Here is a 15,589-nt window from a genome sequence, read left to right as displayed (position 1 = left end):
AAATAATGCAGAAGGGGGCTTTGACTCTCAGGGTTGGGGGTTTGATTCCCACCTCTTCCTGGAGTGTGTACAGTTTGTAGTTTCTCCCTATGCTTTGTGGGATTCCTGTGGTTAGTCCAGTTTCCTCTCCAAGTTCAAAGACATTCTTTATAGGCTGATCATCATCTCTAAATTGTTCTAAATGGGTGTGATTGTGCCCTGTGACAAGTTAACGCCCCATCCAGGGTGTCCCCCACCTTGTACCCAGAGTCTGCTGAGACAGATTCCAGGATCCCAGTGAACCAGTATAGGAAAAGTGCTACAGGAAATGGATGGCTGGATAGAAATAATACATAAATAATAATAATAAGTAAAGCTTTTTGAGCATTAGATCACTGACTGTATTAGAAAACTGTTTAGTAGGTATACAACACACACACATCACCTCATAGTCATTGTTCCTTTTGGTTTTATGCTTTTACACGCAATCAGAAAATGAAAATAAATTCTGTCCTTTCATGTTATATTCTGCTTACATTGCTTACCCTAATAATGATGAATCTGCAGTTTATTCTTTAAAACATTAAAAAGATGCTCCTCTGGGTAACGGTTTTATGTACAACCCTACAGCAGAGTGTCTTCCTATCATAAAGATGCTTTTAGAACATTTACCCTTTGACAGAGATTCCCTGGCGATCCTGTAAGCACTTACTGTAAAGACTTTCCTTCACAAAAATACATTTTTTTCCCCCCACAACTTAGAAATGTACATTAAAAAAAGATTTAGCAGAATAAATGACATGAGGATCCAAAATCCATGAAACAATCTTTTATTCAGACATGGATCAGGTTGGATTTGGTGCAGAGGGATCTCAGTTTCACTGAAGAGATGACTGGGCACAAAACACTCAGATGGCTGACACTGAACACCAGGTTTTTAATGTTACAGATTCTGATATTTAGCTTTACAACCAGGGTCACCAAGGCAAAGCCGGACAATTAAACAAAAACAATTAAAGAGGACGAGACTGAGCTGCATAATATCGCACAGTATAAAAGCTTACATCACGGTCTTATTATGATGATGGCACTCACGTTTATTTTACATATCAAATCAATAATCCTTCAAATCCAAACGAGACCTTCATGTCCGTCCCAAATCTTTCCATTTAAGAGCCATAGGTATTTTTGTGCAGATTGCATTTCAGCAGTAAGACTCTGGCTATGATGTAATGCAGTATAAATAAGCTCGCACCAGCTCCATGCACTCATGCACAAAACAAAAATACCTCCTGCTCTCTCACTCCCTGCTGAAAGCTTCCTGTATGTTTTCCACTGTGTTTCCCAGCATTCCCCCAACAATGCCCAACACCGTACTAATCACATGCCCAATTCCCTTCTGTCCCCTCCATGCCAGGTTGCCTATCCCTTGGCCTATTGACATGCCCTGTTCACCCATCTCTGAACCCACTGCACCCGCGTACCTACCAACCCCCTGGCACATGTGCATTATAACCTCAGTGCCAAACTCCCCGAGCTCACCCAATGCACCGATCACCAGCCCCAGAACATCACCCATTAGCGTTCCTGTACCTGCCAGTCCCTCCTGGCATGAGAGCAGAAGAGTGCCTACTAACGTGCTTATAAACGTGTAGAGCGAGCACACGCTATGCTCCCCAACTTGATACGCGACGCTGCCTACGTTCTCAACACCCGAAACTACACCAGATCCCAGGTTCTGAACCAAACTGAAGCTGTCGCGGGGAACCGATGCCAGGACAGCGGCGTCCTCCTGCAAGACGTAACAGACTTGATAGGGCAGGTTGGTCAGGGTGGAGACAACCGGAGAGATAGGGGCGTACAGGAGACGGATGACAGAAGACAGGACGTAGACGATAACGCTGTCCCCTTGAGACTCTGAGCTTTCTGTTTCATTAGCGCTTTCTTCCTGGCTGGGATCAGACTTGGCTCTATCTGCTGTCCTGTGGGTCACCTTGTCCTCTTTGGTGCTTTTGTCCGTCTCAGCTCTGTCTGCGTCTGCGTCTGGGTCTTCATCAGAAACTTCACTGATTTCTAGTGCATGTTCTTCAAGACTTCCTGCCTCTCCACACCCACCTGAGAAAAGCTCCTTAACGCCCAGCAGTTCCTCCAGCTCTTTCACGCTCATCAGCTTCAGCTCTCCTTCACCGTTCTGGACCATTCCGATACCAAAGCTGCCTTGTCCACTGGGAACATCGCAGCACGCCGCTGACCACAGCACATCTGCCTTCGTCTGGCTCAGCCCACCCATGCCGCTCTGAACGTACACGCTTCCTCCTGCTTTAGAGCACCGTGGCACGGTCCTGCTTTCTACCACCTCTGCAATAAGAGCATCCAGTTTGTGGAAAGGAGAAGCTGATTGCGATGAAGCTACATCCTGGGTCTTCTTGTACAAAGCCGGGATGTCTTCTGTCTCGTTCGGTTTGTCCTGCAGAGCATTTGAGGACACAAAAAATATGTTATCTTTCTTTAAATCTCAATAATAGAAAAGATCAGGCCAATCATGCCATGCATTGTTTCTCTTGTACAGCTTTCTAGCACTTCCAGCATTGCTACATAGCAGCAAGAAAAGAAAAGTTTCCTTTGTGGCTGAATGAAAGAAGAAAGAAGCTGTTCTGAGACACAAATGTATGCAATGGCTCTAAATGGCTCCTTTCATTAAACGGGTGAAGCGTCATTAAGAAATTTTGCTGTAGTTTGTGTTTTGTTCTAAGCCTAAGCTTCACATCGATTCCCTAGTCAGCTTTTTCATAAGCACACTAAATATCTTTATATACACGCTTCATTTGGAAGCCATGGAATTCTCTAGAAGCTTCATTTCTCTCTATATTAAACTGCTTCTATACATCCAGAGGACAAACTCATATCAGGCACAATCATAAAGCCATCTGCAACAAAATGTGATTTACCACCAAGCAGGAGGAGGAGGCACAATTAAATTACAGTTACAGCTTGGGCTCCTCACAGCAATTTTAGCAATGGAAAGAACTAGAAAAACAAATCTTCTCACCAACTCCTCACTTGTTCCTTTGCCCCATACATTGTGCTGGCCCAGGTGCAGAGCCGTGTAGACGTTCGACTGGTGTCCAGGGTCATAAAGTGAAACAAAAGTGCGCCCGGCTCCCAGGCTGTGGCATCTCCTCTCCAGGCCCGACTCGGTGACCAGCTGTGGGGGGGTGTTTCTGTAGAAGCTTTCCTCGCACTCGAGTTGCTCTGAAGCTGGAAGAATTTGAGCCAGAGAGAGCAGGCCTAGGATCAGCGCTGCAGGCTGACACACGTTACTCCTCCGTGCTGCACACAGCATGGCCAAAACCCTCTCCACTGCAGTCTGGCACTGGCTCTAAATGACAGCACCGAGGCAGCAATTACACTGGATACGATCCTGCAAGTCACCCCCTCTTCCTCTTCCTCTCCCTCCCACTCTCTCTACACTCTGCTCCTGCTCTCTCGACTACGCCTTAAGAGCTTGGGTGCTTTTACCCCCTCCTGCTCTCCTGTTTCATTCTTCTTCTTTTTTTTTTTTAATGGCAGTAAATCAGTTCCTCTGGTGGTGCTGGTTGTGGTGGTGTTTCATCTGTAATGTACACAAACCCGTGCACACACCCTCTCACACCTAATGGCGTTACCTGTAAATCAGCATTCTCTCAGACACACACACACACACCCTTTTACTGAACACACACACTCTCTCTCGCATATTCTCTCAACCTCTCACAGATGTTGCTATTATTATCTCTGACTTCAGTGTACACCTTAACCTAGCCCTAACCTCTATTCTCTACAATAAACCTTCTGTTTTAAGAAAATGGACAGATGAAGGTATTCAGATGAACTCAGCAGGAATCGAAATTGTCACGCTTTTCCTATCAATATGGAATATCAGGTTCTCAAGGATGCAGAAAAACAAGCTGTAGTCCTAAACTGAAGCTCAGACCTGTTCTGTTCTCTGTGTTTAAAGCATCCAGGTTGGAGCATGACAACACAATTGTCTGTGAGAGGAAACATGCAACAACCTTTTTACAACATATAAATTATGCAGAAGCTTGCAGACAAAGAGAATAAAAATGTCTTCAATACAGCAATCTAATGTTTCATACCAACTTTAAACCTGTCTTCCAAATAACAGTGAAAATTGTGTAAGGCTCTGTCGGTATGACAACAGTAAGCTGTGTGTGTGTGTGTGTGTGTGTTGTAACCCTACACTGCAAAGCTACCTGCCTGAACTGGTCTCTGAGCCTCAGGGCAAGATAGGTGTGGTTGCAACATTCATTCTCCCATATTATTTATCCTGTGCATGTTTGTGTGTTTATTTCACACTCTGATTACTCCCTGTGATGTCTTCTACAAAACACACACCCAAGTGGCAATGTCAGTATAGCTACTGGACTATGGATTGAAGGACAACTAACTCAATTTCGGACACTTTCTATGTTAACTTTGTGTAGTAAATAAACACTCAGTAGCCAGTAATGTAAACATACCATCTGCTTGACTAAGAGAACAATGTAAAGTAATAATAATATAATGTAATAATAATAATAATATAAAGTGTATTGCAGAGGTATTCACAGTAAAGCATGGTGATGGTAGTCTCATATTCATTTATGTCGTCTGTTATATATCTGTTGGTTGCATCTCTGGCCCCTTTACTGGTCACTGGCTGTTGGTGTTTGGCCTCCTCTAGACCATGTCACTGTTCTCAAATACTCTGCTGTCAATTAATAACGTGTTAATTAATAATAATTGGCGACTGTTTTTAACTGATTTAGGGACTTTTTGTCAACAGAGGTGTTGATTTAATCACAATTAAGCTTAAATTGATCAATTTTGCAATCTATATTAATTTTTTTTTTATCGCCAGTTTAAGTATTATGAGCTATTTTGTATAGATTCATGGCACATAATGGGAAATAAGTATGTTCAGTTCCAACTCTACAGATTTGTTCAAAGGGGGTAAACACTTACGCAACATAGTAGTAGTATCTAGGTATAGAATTAAAAACTGTTATGCACAATTTGTCATCTCCCTCTACTCTGTCCAGTATATAGCATATGCATGCAAATTTAATTTGTTCTGGAGGCTAGTTTTCTATTGTGATACGAATTTTCCCATAAGAAATAATGTAAATGCAGCTAATCTGTAGCAGCCACTCAAAAATATTACCAATATTACCGATTTCCAAGGGTCAAGGGTCCTCACAGGAAGTCGTTCCACCAAGCTTGGTCTAAAAAATAGAACAGACCACCCACGCCATCAATCTGTCAACAAATAAATTCGCCCGAAAAATCACATAGCTTTTGAACGCCTGCTGAAGGCATTGTTGGTATCGTGGGTTGACTGCTTTTTTTAATTTTTAAGGTGATAATTCGCAAAGAAGGACATTAGTATGCTGAGGTTCAACTGAATACTTCTATACACATACAGAAGCCTTTACTTGTCACATATACAATACAGCACAGTGAAATTCTTCCGTCACATATCCCAACTATGGAGGTTGGGGTCAGAGCGCAGGGTCAGCCATGATGCAGAGCCCCTGGAGCAGTGAGGGTTAAGGGTCTTGCTCAGGGGTCCAGCTTGAACCCCGATGCCCAAATCAACAACCCAGGGCCACTACTGCCCCAGTGGCACTGACATGGCAGGCACATAGGTGACAGCTGAGTGTATAATATTCCAATAAATCAAATTACATCAAGCTTTAGTTGATGGACTGGTGGAATTTGTGCCATTGTTAATTATATTGATAATGTACTACTAAAAGCCTTTGTAAAGCTACTGCTGCTCTATATTGTCTTGTATAATTATCTAACAAACCGAATCTGTGTGCGCTAATTTCTATCATTTCTAACAGAGGGAGTTCTCCAGAGATTTCCACTGTCTTTTATACCTCATCATAAGGCTTTTTTTTTTCTAACGTATGGCTGTAGATTAAACCAATAACTCAATTTTTAGGGGGAAAAATGTAGACACAAATAGGATTTAGTTCTTTTGTTTATTACAGAACTGATGCAAAAAAATTCACAGTGTGAACAAAAATCAGCTTACAGTTCACCATATATGAAACATTTTACTTCACAAACAATATATACATCTATATCTCAGAGCTGGCTGTTGAACATGACAGTAGATCAACTTGTAGAGCATGTCTCTGTTTTTCCACAAATGTACTCTAGTCAGAATGACCAGATGATTGGTTTGAACACTTTAAAAAGCATCTGATGTCCTTACTGAGTGACACCACACACAGGTTCTGTAACAGACAGCTTGCAGACAGAAATGCCGAATTAGCAAACGCTTATTAGGGTTAAAATAATTCTACCGTATAAAGGTTATCTGATCCTGAATGGGTGTATAGAGTACAGGTGTGTCTCAGCCAAAACATCTAGCGACATAAGCTTTCTATAAAGAGAAAAGCTTCGTCTTCCTTTTTTTGATTCTGTCTTTCAGGCATGGCATGATGAAGTGGGATGTATCTGAGCGGACGTATGACACAAATCTGAAATTTCCCTCCAAACCGAATCAGAATTCCTACTACCACACGGTGTATTTTTCCAGACTTAACCCCACCCCCAAAAAATCCTATGCACCGTAGCATTACTATTTTAAAAAATGGTGTAAAAGAGACAGCAAGACAACAGCTGGATCAATGCCGTTTCCTTGAGGTTTCCTTTTACTGCTGCTAAAGTCTTTTTATCCAGTTCACCTTCACTCGTTAGGAATGTCAATAACCAGCTCTGCTTCCTCTGCCTCTCCTCTCTCTTCTTCTCCTCCATCGCTTTCTCCTTCACTGTCTCCTTCCTCCTCTGCAGCATCTCCACTCAGCATCTGCCGTGGGACCCAGCTGAACGAACCCGCGCCCGGCGCACTGCCTGCTGGGTAGTTAGACGCTAACGGAGGAACCACCTGGGGGGAAAATAAATAAATAAATAAATAGATAGATGGATAAATAAAGACTAAAATTATTACATGTAGTGTTGTCAAAATATAATGGCATCATGTTAGCGCAGTGTTTTGTATTTGAACTACATTATTTCTTTAAAATAATGGTTAATATTATATTTATGATGTTAACCAAAAAGAACCATATATTGATGATATATTTAAGACATTAATAATCTGCTTGAACATACAGTACAGCCTTCTCGCTGCTCTCTATTCAGTTTGTTTTCTCTCTCTCTATCTCACACCTTTTTTTTTTTTTTTTTTAAACCCACACCCACACTCCTGTCTCTAATGCAGCCTAATGCACTAATGGACCATCACTTCCCTCTTCAGGGATTCATCTGCACTATTTATATATAGCTTTAACAACATGTGATGCAGTTTCCTGTCCCTGGATTGTTCCTTATTTAATAGTTAGCCACTGTATTATGAAATGGTGCTGATTCACCATCACACAGATTATAATTTATACACTGTTACTGTTTATTTATAATAAATAAGTCATAGATTTTATTGTGTTTTAGCGAAACAAATCCTCAAAAAAGTACATCTCGGATTAAAAAAAAAATCTAATTCCTGAAGGAACTGAGAAACACAAAGAAATTAACTTTTCGTGATATTTTTCTTCACGACAAAATAATCGTATGTTAATTTATAAACTAAACAGGACCTCCTTCTCTTTCAGACTCTAACATGTCCATGTCATGATGCTGATTCATTTCCAAATAACCAGAGCCATTTATTCATCAAATCTTTAGTATGTAGACATTTAAACCTCCTACTGGAATTTTATGAGTCAGTAAAAAATTATGTTTTTGATTCCACTAGTGACAGCAGCAATATTTAGGAAAATGGAAAGATTTAAAACAACAAAAAAGGAAAAGAAAAGAAAAGGCTGTTAGTCAAGAAATAATCGAAGCCATTTCAGACTTCCTGTCCTCTTTTCCTCTCATTATCTCTCTCTCTCACCTTTCCTGCAGACTCTTTTCTCTGTTTTGGTGGTTTTGGTTTTCTCTCTTTCCTCACTCGCTCAGCAGAGGGAGCCAAATAGTCAGGTGGGAAGGGTAACTGCTTACCACACACACACACACACACACACACACACACAGACATGCACGCACAGACACACACACAGTCCCAGACACACACAAGTGCAATCCACCACCATGTCCGCACACACAGTCCCCACCCCATAAGACATGGGTCGGAAAATAAGCAGATGATGTGACGAGACGACAACAGAAAAGAGAAAGAAAAGGATGAATGAATAAAAATGTCCAAAAAACAAAAACAAACAGAACTAATATATGATCAAATTCAACAGTGTTTCAGACTGAAAGCAGTAGGCCGATGCTGGATGAGGTAAGTGATGTAAAACTGTGATGTAGAAACTCCTCACCGCGTTGAGATACTGAGCAGGTGCCGAAGCCTGGAGAGCGTTCGCTCCGGGCCGAGAGAGGAGAGAGGGCTGGGGGGACGAGGACGAAGCGAGGGACGGACCTCCGGGACTTCTCCTCCTGAGGTTTACATAATCACTGAGGTTACGCAGGAATGCACAAAGACTTAAGACTTAATGCTGCTGAACAAAGTTCAACTGTTAAATGAGTTCATACAAAACAGGTAACATTTGATAATCCTTGGCTTCAAAGCATAATCATACTGAGACAGTTTTTGATTCAATCTAAGCCAAATGTCTCTTCATTAAATATAGTTGCATATCAAACAGTGCACTTGGAATAAATAAAGTAAATATATAACATAGTACAGTGGAACCATGGCATAGGAATTTAATTCAGAGTTTTTAAGACGAAAATTTGTACTGTGATATGAATTTTCCCATAAGAAATAATGTAAACGCAGATAATCCGTTCCACCCGCTCAAAAATATTACCAATATTACCAATTTCCAAGGGTCAAGGCTCCTCACAGGAAGTCGTGCCACCAAGCTTGGGCTAAAAATTGAACAGACCACCACGCTACCAATCTGTTAACAAAAAACCTCGCAAGAAATCACGTGGCTTGCCAAATGCGATGTTGGTATGGTGGGTTGTCTCTTTCGAAAAAGCTTTCACTGACAAACAAATTCCTAAAATTCGCAAATTTGGTTGCCATCTCTTGGCTTTCCACTGACGCAAACATCTTTTGAAAGGCTCCTAGACATATGTGCAACTTAGGTTTGGTTTGTTCGTATGTCGCAAATGCTACATATGCCGATGCAAAATTCTTGCATAATTTCAATTCATAAGGCAAAAATTCGTAAGGGAAGACATTCGTATGCCAAGGTTCCACTGTAACTCTCTTCGGAATACTATTTACATAACTCCACAGTTCAGTTACTCCACATTTTTCATATAAAGTTCCAAGGCAGATCGAAAAGCTAAACACATACACAATGCAACCAGCTACACAAACACAAGGCTAGTCACTTCATAACATATCCTGGACTCACTTCTTTCCTGGTTCTCTTTCTCTTTCCCTCGGAACTTCTCCCTCGCTGTCTGAGGACGCTGTGGCGTCCGAGTCTGTAACACAACCATTCATTAGTGGTGTATAGCACAATAATATATTCTTACTTCAAGACACTTTCGCATCATTCAAGCTGTAATGGAGTGTTTCCTGTGAGCTCGCTCCCTAGCTGAGGTCAGCCGGGATGTTCCCGTTCCCGTCTTGCTGCCGAAGCAGATTCGAGATGTTAAGAAGTCACCAGAAATCCTTGTAAAGGCCTGTGTGAAATCTGCACAGTCATGGAGAGTGTATTGACAGGCACCTGAGGTGATTTGTTTACTGACGACTCGACTTTTGACTTTGTTGAATCTTCTCTGATTTCTTAATTTCTTATATTGCAACGATGGTCATCTCGAGGACCAGAGAACCTCAGACAAGCACTTACACATCCTTGCTCTAATTGCTGCATAATGGATACTGTCCTAATTGCAGCATAACTCTTCTTGACAGTCTGCTAGGGAAAGGAAGTTGAGCTTGATCAAATGGATCAAATCAGCTGACAAATGGTTCGAGCGTTCGGCTCTGCAGGGAGGAAAGAACAACGTCGTGAATGTCTAGAGTCGATGATCTGACAAAGGGCACGAGCCAAACTGCAAAGCTTGCTGGAACTTATTACAGCTGCCTCGTATGTACAGAGACACTGTGATGTATTTTCAGTAAATGTCATTCTCTGAGCTTGGAGGACTGATAACCTGCCAATAGAGCATTTAAAAAAGGTCAGAGTTTAACCCTGGAGCACAACACAGCAGGAGATCATTTGCATCAAAGCCTCTTTGGCAAAACTACTGCAGAAATCTTACACCGAATACACTGGATCAGATGCTTGACCCATTTTGAAGTACTTCAGCACAAGTAAGAGGCTAGGCTACACTCCACAGTGTACCGGTTTCACTAACCATGTTCGAAAGAGCACAGGAAAGCTGTGACCTGGTATACGAGCACATGCAGCGTAATGGCTGCAGTGACATATGTGGAAACCACAGGGATGAAGTCGAAGCTGCCAGAAGAGACACCAGCAGCCTTAGTAGTGTTAATATCACGGGCAACACACTGTACACGACCTGAAAAATGCTGACGCTCATTTGTGAATTGGATTGGATCACATAGAAGTGTAAGCTGTGCCACTAGGTAAGCTTGGCCATAACGGAGATGATGCCTATAATAGAAGAGGAAGTGGGCTGACAGGAAGTTCTGAGAGGAATAGCAATAGGGCAACTAATGAGATTTGTCTTATTGACACAAATGAGAAGGCAAGTTTGTCTTCCTCAAAATATCAGCACCTCCATCCTCAACTGGTGGCTGTACAGGTTCAGGTAGCACTGGGTGACTGAATCTCTTTGGCTCAAATATGAACTAATGAAGTATTTAAACAGTGCGAGAGCTCTTTCACACCATCACAACAGTCCAGAAGAAGTGGGGTATATAAATGGATGATGATAAAGATGAGGTCAATACAAAGACTGATCAAACCCCTAAAGACTCACTTAGTTTCAAAGCCATGTATAAAATTAACTGGAGGAAAAGGCAATGAGGGGTATGGCTGTCTAAAACGAGGTTAGCCCAATGGGTAAACAAAAAAAGATTGCCCTGGGCCAACTCTGTGCAGCACTAATAGTAGTGGTTATTGGTTAAGACATTGGACTACTGAGCGGAAGGTTGTGAGCTTGAATCCCAGGTCCAAAAAGCTGCTGGTTCCCTCAGCGAGACCCTTAACCCTCAGATGCTCAGTTGTGTAAAATAAGATAAACTGTAAGCTGCTCTTAGATAAGGGTGTCTGCCAAATGCTGTAAATGTAAATATTCATCAGACATTGTGAAGTGGTGTCAAGGATTTGCCACACTGAACAACCTCATCACACCCTGTGTGTTCTGGTACAGTATTAGTACACAGCCCTATAATGAGTGATCTCATCCTCAATAGAGTACAGTGCTGCGATTCGCTCAAGTAAGATCTACATCTACACTTCAGTGTCAATAGAAAGCAGTATCACTACCCTACAAGTATTCTCATACTCAGCAGTCATTTGAGAGCAATTGGGTGATTTTATCCTCAGAAGGAACAGCATTAGGACTAAAGTGATTCTTATTCTCACATATGATCAGTATCAGCACTTCTGTGGACCTTATCATTAAACACGAGCACCACACTTGAGTGCCCATCATCCTCATGAAGAAATAATAGTAAGGCTGTGAGCAATAATCAGCACTTACAGTAGTCAGTACTGCAGGAAATGCACTGCTGAGTCGGTGTTACAAATGCTTGCGATGGCTTTAATATGCAGTCTGCACTAGGTCCGGAAGGATATGTACGTAACTGTGGTTCTCTGACTAAGTGGAGGAGCGCCATCTAAGTCACTCGAGTTGATGCTAATGGCTAGTGGATGAACATGACGTAGCTGGGACCTTTAAAAGCATACATATGTAAGAAGAAATCTAGTTCTGGAAAGAAGACTTACCAGATGAGTCCTCGTCTACCCGCTCATACTGCAACAATCTGTCTAGCAGGAAACTGAGACAGAAAAGAAAGGCAGATTAGTTACCATGTACCTACTAGATGGTACACACACATTACAAATACATACACAATGATCAGCCATAACACTGAAACCACCTGCCGAATACTGGGTAGGTCCTGCTTGGGCTGCAAAAACAGCTCTGACCCATTAAGCATGGACTCCACTAGATCTCTGAAGGTGTGCTGTGGCATCTGACACCAAGACTTTAACAGCAGATCCTTTAAGTCCTGTAAGTTGTGTGGTGGTGCTTCTATAGATCAGACTTGTTCATCCAACACATCCCACAGACACTCGATCAGATTGAGATCCAGGGAATTTGATGTTGAACTGTCATGTTCCTCATACCATTCCTGAGTAGTTTTTGCAGTGTGGCAGGGAGCATTATCCTGCTGAAAGAGGCCACCTCAATCTGAAACAATGTTTAGGTAGGTGGTGTGCATCAAAGTAACATCCACATGAACGGGAAGCTTGAGTCCTGCCTGGTAGAACACTACCCTCCTTGCTATAAAGAAAACTTGATTCCTCAGTCCAGGTCACCTTCTACTCCACTGTCTAATTCTAATGGTCACATGCTAATTGTAGGTGCTTTAAGCAGTGGACACGAGTCAGCATCTGATCAGATTGTGGATACACAGCTCCACACACAGCAAGCTGTGATGACACCTTTTGACCATAGCCAGCATTCACTTTTTCAGTGATTTATGATGCAGTGGACAGGGAGTCAAATCTTCTGCGCGATCAGTCCTTGTGTACACATGTCCCTGTTTTACTGTCCCTGGTTTACTTCCTTGGAGCATTTTGATAGGTACTAACCACTACATGCAGGAAACACACCACTCTGACTCAGTCGTCTAGCTGTCACAATTTTACGGTGGCCAAGAAGTGCAAAACAAAATAACAAATCAGAAAACACAATAACAACTACAAAAACACAACAACAATTCAGACAAACCTGGAATTGTCACCGCTGACTGGACGACACTCGAGATATACAGGAAGTACAGCTGACTGCAGTAGTAGAAAGTGGATTTGTGTGTGTATGAACACAGCTCTGCTCTTATAGCATTCCTTACATCCTTTAATCTGAAATAGTTTTGTCTTCAAAGCATACCTGCGTTCTTTAGGTGTGTTTCTGACAAAGCAAATTAATCTTTATGCCATGATATATCAGTATATCCAAAATCAGGGCATATAAGCATTCTTACTCAAAGTAGCACTGAATGAGTTCCATTTTCTTAGAAACATAAATATATAGGTTTGTTATATTCTTAGATTTAAATAGAAAAAAAACGGTTTAAAGTAAAGACAGAACTCTACACATGTACAAGAAAGATGACACCTTTTTTAGATACACAATATCCAAATTCTTGTATATCTTGAGTGACAGATGCCTCGTCCAATCAAGAATTAAGTATTCCTTTCTCAAGCTATACCTACCTTTTCCTGTTTGTCTGAATTGTCCTTGTGTTTTCGGTTTTGTTATTTTGTTTTGCACATCTCAGTACAATTTACCCCTTGTCAAAGTCACTCAAATCCTTATGTTGCTCATTTTTTCTCCTTCCTACACTGTTCATCACTTGCTGCCTAATATAACCCCCACCCCTTGACAAGTGCCACTGTAAAGAGATAATCAGTGTCACTTCACCTGTCAGGGGTTTTAATGTTATGGCCCATCAGTGTATAATGACCAGGCATAACATTATGACCACCTATTTAATATTGCGTTAGTCCCTCTTTTGCTGCAAAACAGCCTTGACCCGTCATGCACTGTGTATTCTGACACCTTTCTATCAGAATTTCTTCAGCAATTTGAGCAACAGTAGCTCGTCTGCTGGATCGGATCACACGGGCCAGCCTTTGCTCCTCACGTGCATCAATGAGTCTTGGCTGCCCATGACCCTGTCACTGGTTCACCACTGTTCCTTCCTTGGACCACTTTTGATAGATACTGACCACTGCAGACCGGGAACACCCCACAAGAGCTGCAGTGTTGGAGATGCTCTGATCCAGTCGTCTAGCCATCACAATCTGGCCCTTGTCAAACTCGCTCAAATCCTTACACTTGCCCATTTGTCCTGCTTCAACTTTGAGGACAAAATGTTCACTAGCTGCCTAATATATCCCACCCACTAACAGGTGCCATGATGAGATCACCAGTGTTACTCATGTCACCTGTCAGTGCTCATAATGTTATGGCTGATCGGTGTATATGCAATGATGCTGAGGGAAAGTGTTAAACCTTTTATCTCTGGAGACCTTCAGGAGCTTTCTCTGTGCTCTTCTCAGCTCCTCTTGAAAACATTCTTGCTCCTAAAATGAAACAAGACCCAAATGAAGTGGGGATTCGTCAAACATCCTAAAACACACCATGAATGCACACAAAGAGAAAAGAAAGTGTACTTACATAAACCAAAAATTTTAACTTGCGCTTCAGGTTCTTGTATTTCCTCTTGTAGTCCACATCTAAGTCGGCTTGGCCGTTCATGTCTGGAGAGGAAATGACATTAGGGTACAGTGAAATAATAAAGGTCAAATTTGTAAAGCAAATACAGTGTACTATATTTAAGATGTAAAAGCTGTCGTATTTCTCTCATTAGTAATTAAACACCCTGAGATGGTATGATGGTGATTAATTCTACTATAGATTTGTTTAGATTCCCTGCACCTAATAACCTGAGAGCCATCCTCTCCGTTAGCATGGTCAGATGTTTGATGCTCTCAGCAGCCTGTAAGTATCGACGACTCTTTTATTTTTTATTTTTAAATGCATTTACATTGACAGGAGATTGAGACACTGACCTGAGTTACAGACGTGTAAGAAATGAACTCCGCTGAAATATATATTTCACATGAAGAACTCAAAACGAACAAACGGTACAGACATTGTTTACTTCCGCTTTCGCTATAACCATGCGCCGGATATGAACTGTATCAAACTTTTATATATCTAAATAACAACATTATAATATTGATTAATATGGAATTAAAGTAGGAATTATAGTCTATTTAGCAACACAATCAATGTAATTAAAGCATTTGTTTATTTCCATATTTAAATGAAAATAGAATTCTTAGAGACTTTTCATTTGTAAAGGTACTGAACGTCGTAGCTTAGTGTATCATACCACTAAACGAGAATAATTAACATTTGTACTCTCTATCTATCTATCTATCTATCTATCTATCTATCTATCTATCTATCTATCTATCTATCTATCCCCCCTCCTTCCCCCTCTATCTATCTATCTATCTATCTATCTATCTATCTATCTATCTATCTATCTATCTATCTATCTATCTATCCCCCCTCCTTCCCCCTCTATCTATCTATCTATCTATCTATCTATCTATCTATCTATCTATCTATCTATCTAATAGATAGATAGTGTGGGAGTAATTTTTGAATGGTTTAGAGCATTTAAAGTGTTTTTGAATGTTTTGGAGTGTTTAGAGTGTATTTGAATGCATTCTTGTTTGTGTTTGTATAAAGTAATCAGAGAACAGCATGGTTGGGTTGTCAGGCACCACCTTAGTTAATTGGACACCTCTATTTACAGTTTTAACAATGAAGGGTTTAACACTACGAGGTTTGGGTGCGAGATTGTACGGCC

General features: G+C 41.3%; 2 protein-coding genes across 3 annotated transcripts; both read right to left on the bottom strand.

Annotated features, from left to right (window-relative positions):
* Window positions 1-793: 793 nt before the first annotated feature.
* LOC131359974 (uncharacterized) lies at window positions 794-3,594 on the bottom strand. The gene is made up of 2 exons (XM_058400125.1): window positions 3,029-3,594; window positions 794-2,446 (listed from the first exon to the last, which is right to left on the bottom strand). The coding sequence occupies exons 1-2, from the start codon at window positions 3,320-3,322 to the stop codon at window positions 1,280-1,282; spliced, it is 1,461 nt and encodes a 486-aa protein (XP_058256108.1). The 5' UTR covers window positions 3,323-3,594; the 3' UTR covers window positions 794-1,279.
* Window positions 3,595-5,989: 2,395 nt separating this feature from the next.
* Window positions 5,990-14,893, bottom strand: ino80e (INO80 complex subunit E). 2 transcript variants are annotated; one of them, XM_058403142.1, is made up of 8 exons: window positions 14,778-14,893; window positions 14,383-14,465; window positions 14,218-14,288; window positions 11,919-11,971; window positions 9,408-9,480; window positions 8,358-8,475; window positions 7,928-8,026; window positions 5,990-6,919 (listed from the first exon to the last, which is right to left on the bottom strand). In XM_058403142.1, the coding sequence occupies exons 2-8, from the start codon at window positions 14,461-14,463 to the stop codon at window positions 6,722-6,724; spliced, it is 693 nt and encodes a 230-aa protein (XP_058259125.1). In that variant the 5' UTR covers window positions 14,464-14,465; window positions 14,778-14,893; the 3' UTR covers window positions 5,990-6,721. The 2 variants fall into 2 exon arrangements, with proteins under 2 accessions (XP_058259125.1, XP_058259132.1); XM_058403149.1 differs by lacking the exon at window positions 7,928-8,026.
* Between the last annotated feature and the right edge of the window lie 696 nt (window positions 14,894-15,589).

Source organism: Hemibagrus wyckioides, linkage group LG01 (assembly GCF_019097595.1).
Source record: "Hemibagrus wyckioides isolate EC202008001 linkage group LG01, SWU_Hwy_1.0, whole genome shotgun sequence".
Lineage (NCBI taxonomy): Eukaryota > Metazoa > Chordata > Actinopteri > Siluriformes > Bagridae > Hemibagrus > Hemibagrus wyckioides.
This window is presented reverse-complemented; position numbering and strand designations above follow the sequence as displayed.

Excerpts from the sequence above, each read along its gene's own strand:
- ino80e (XM_058403142.1), bottom strand. The coding sequence starts at position 14,463 with ATGAACGGCCAAGCCGACTTAGATGTGGACTACAAGAGGAAATACAAG. Across the intron at positions 14,289-14,382 it reads AGTTAAAATTTTTGGTTTAT|GAGCAAGAATGTTTTCAAGA; the intron begins GTAAGTACACTT and ends GTTTCATTTTAG. Across the intron at positions 6,920-7,927 it reads GAAAAGAGTCTGCAGGAAAG|GTGGTTCCTCCGTTAGCGTC; the intron begins GTGAGAGAGAGA and ends TTTTCCCCCCAG.
- LOC131359974 (XM_058400125.1), bottom strand. The coding sequence starts at position 3,322 with ATGCTGTGTGCAGCACGGAGGAGTAACGTGTGTCAGCCTGCAGCGCTG. Across the intron at positions 2,447-3,028 it reads AAGGAACAAGTGAGGAGTTG|GACAAACCGAACGAGACAGA; the intron begins GTGAGAAGATTT and ends AATGCTCTGCAG.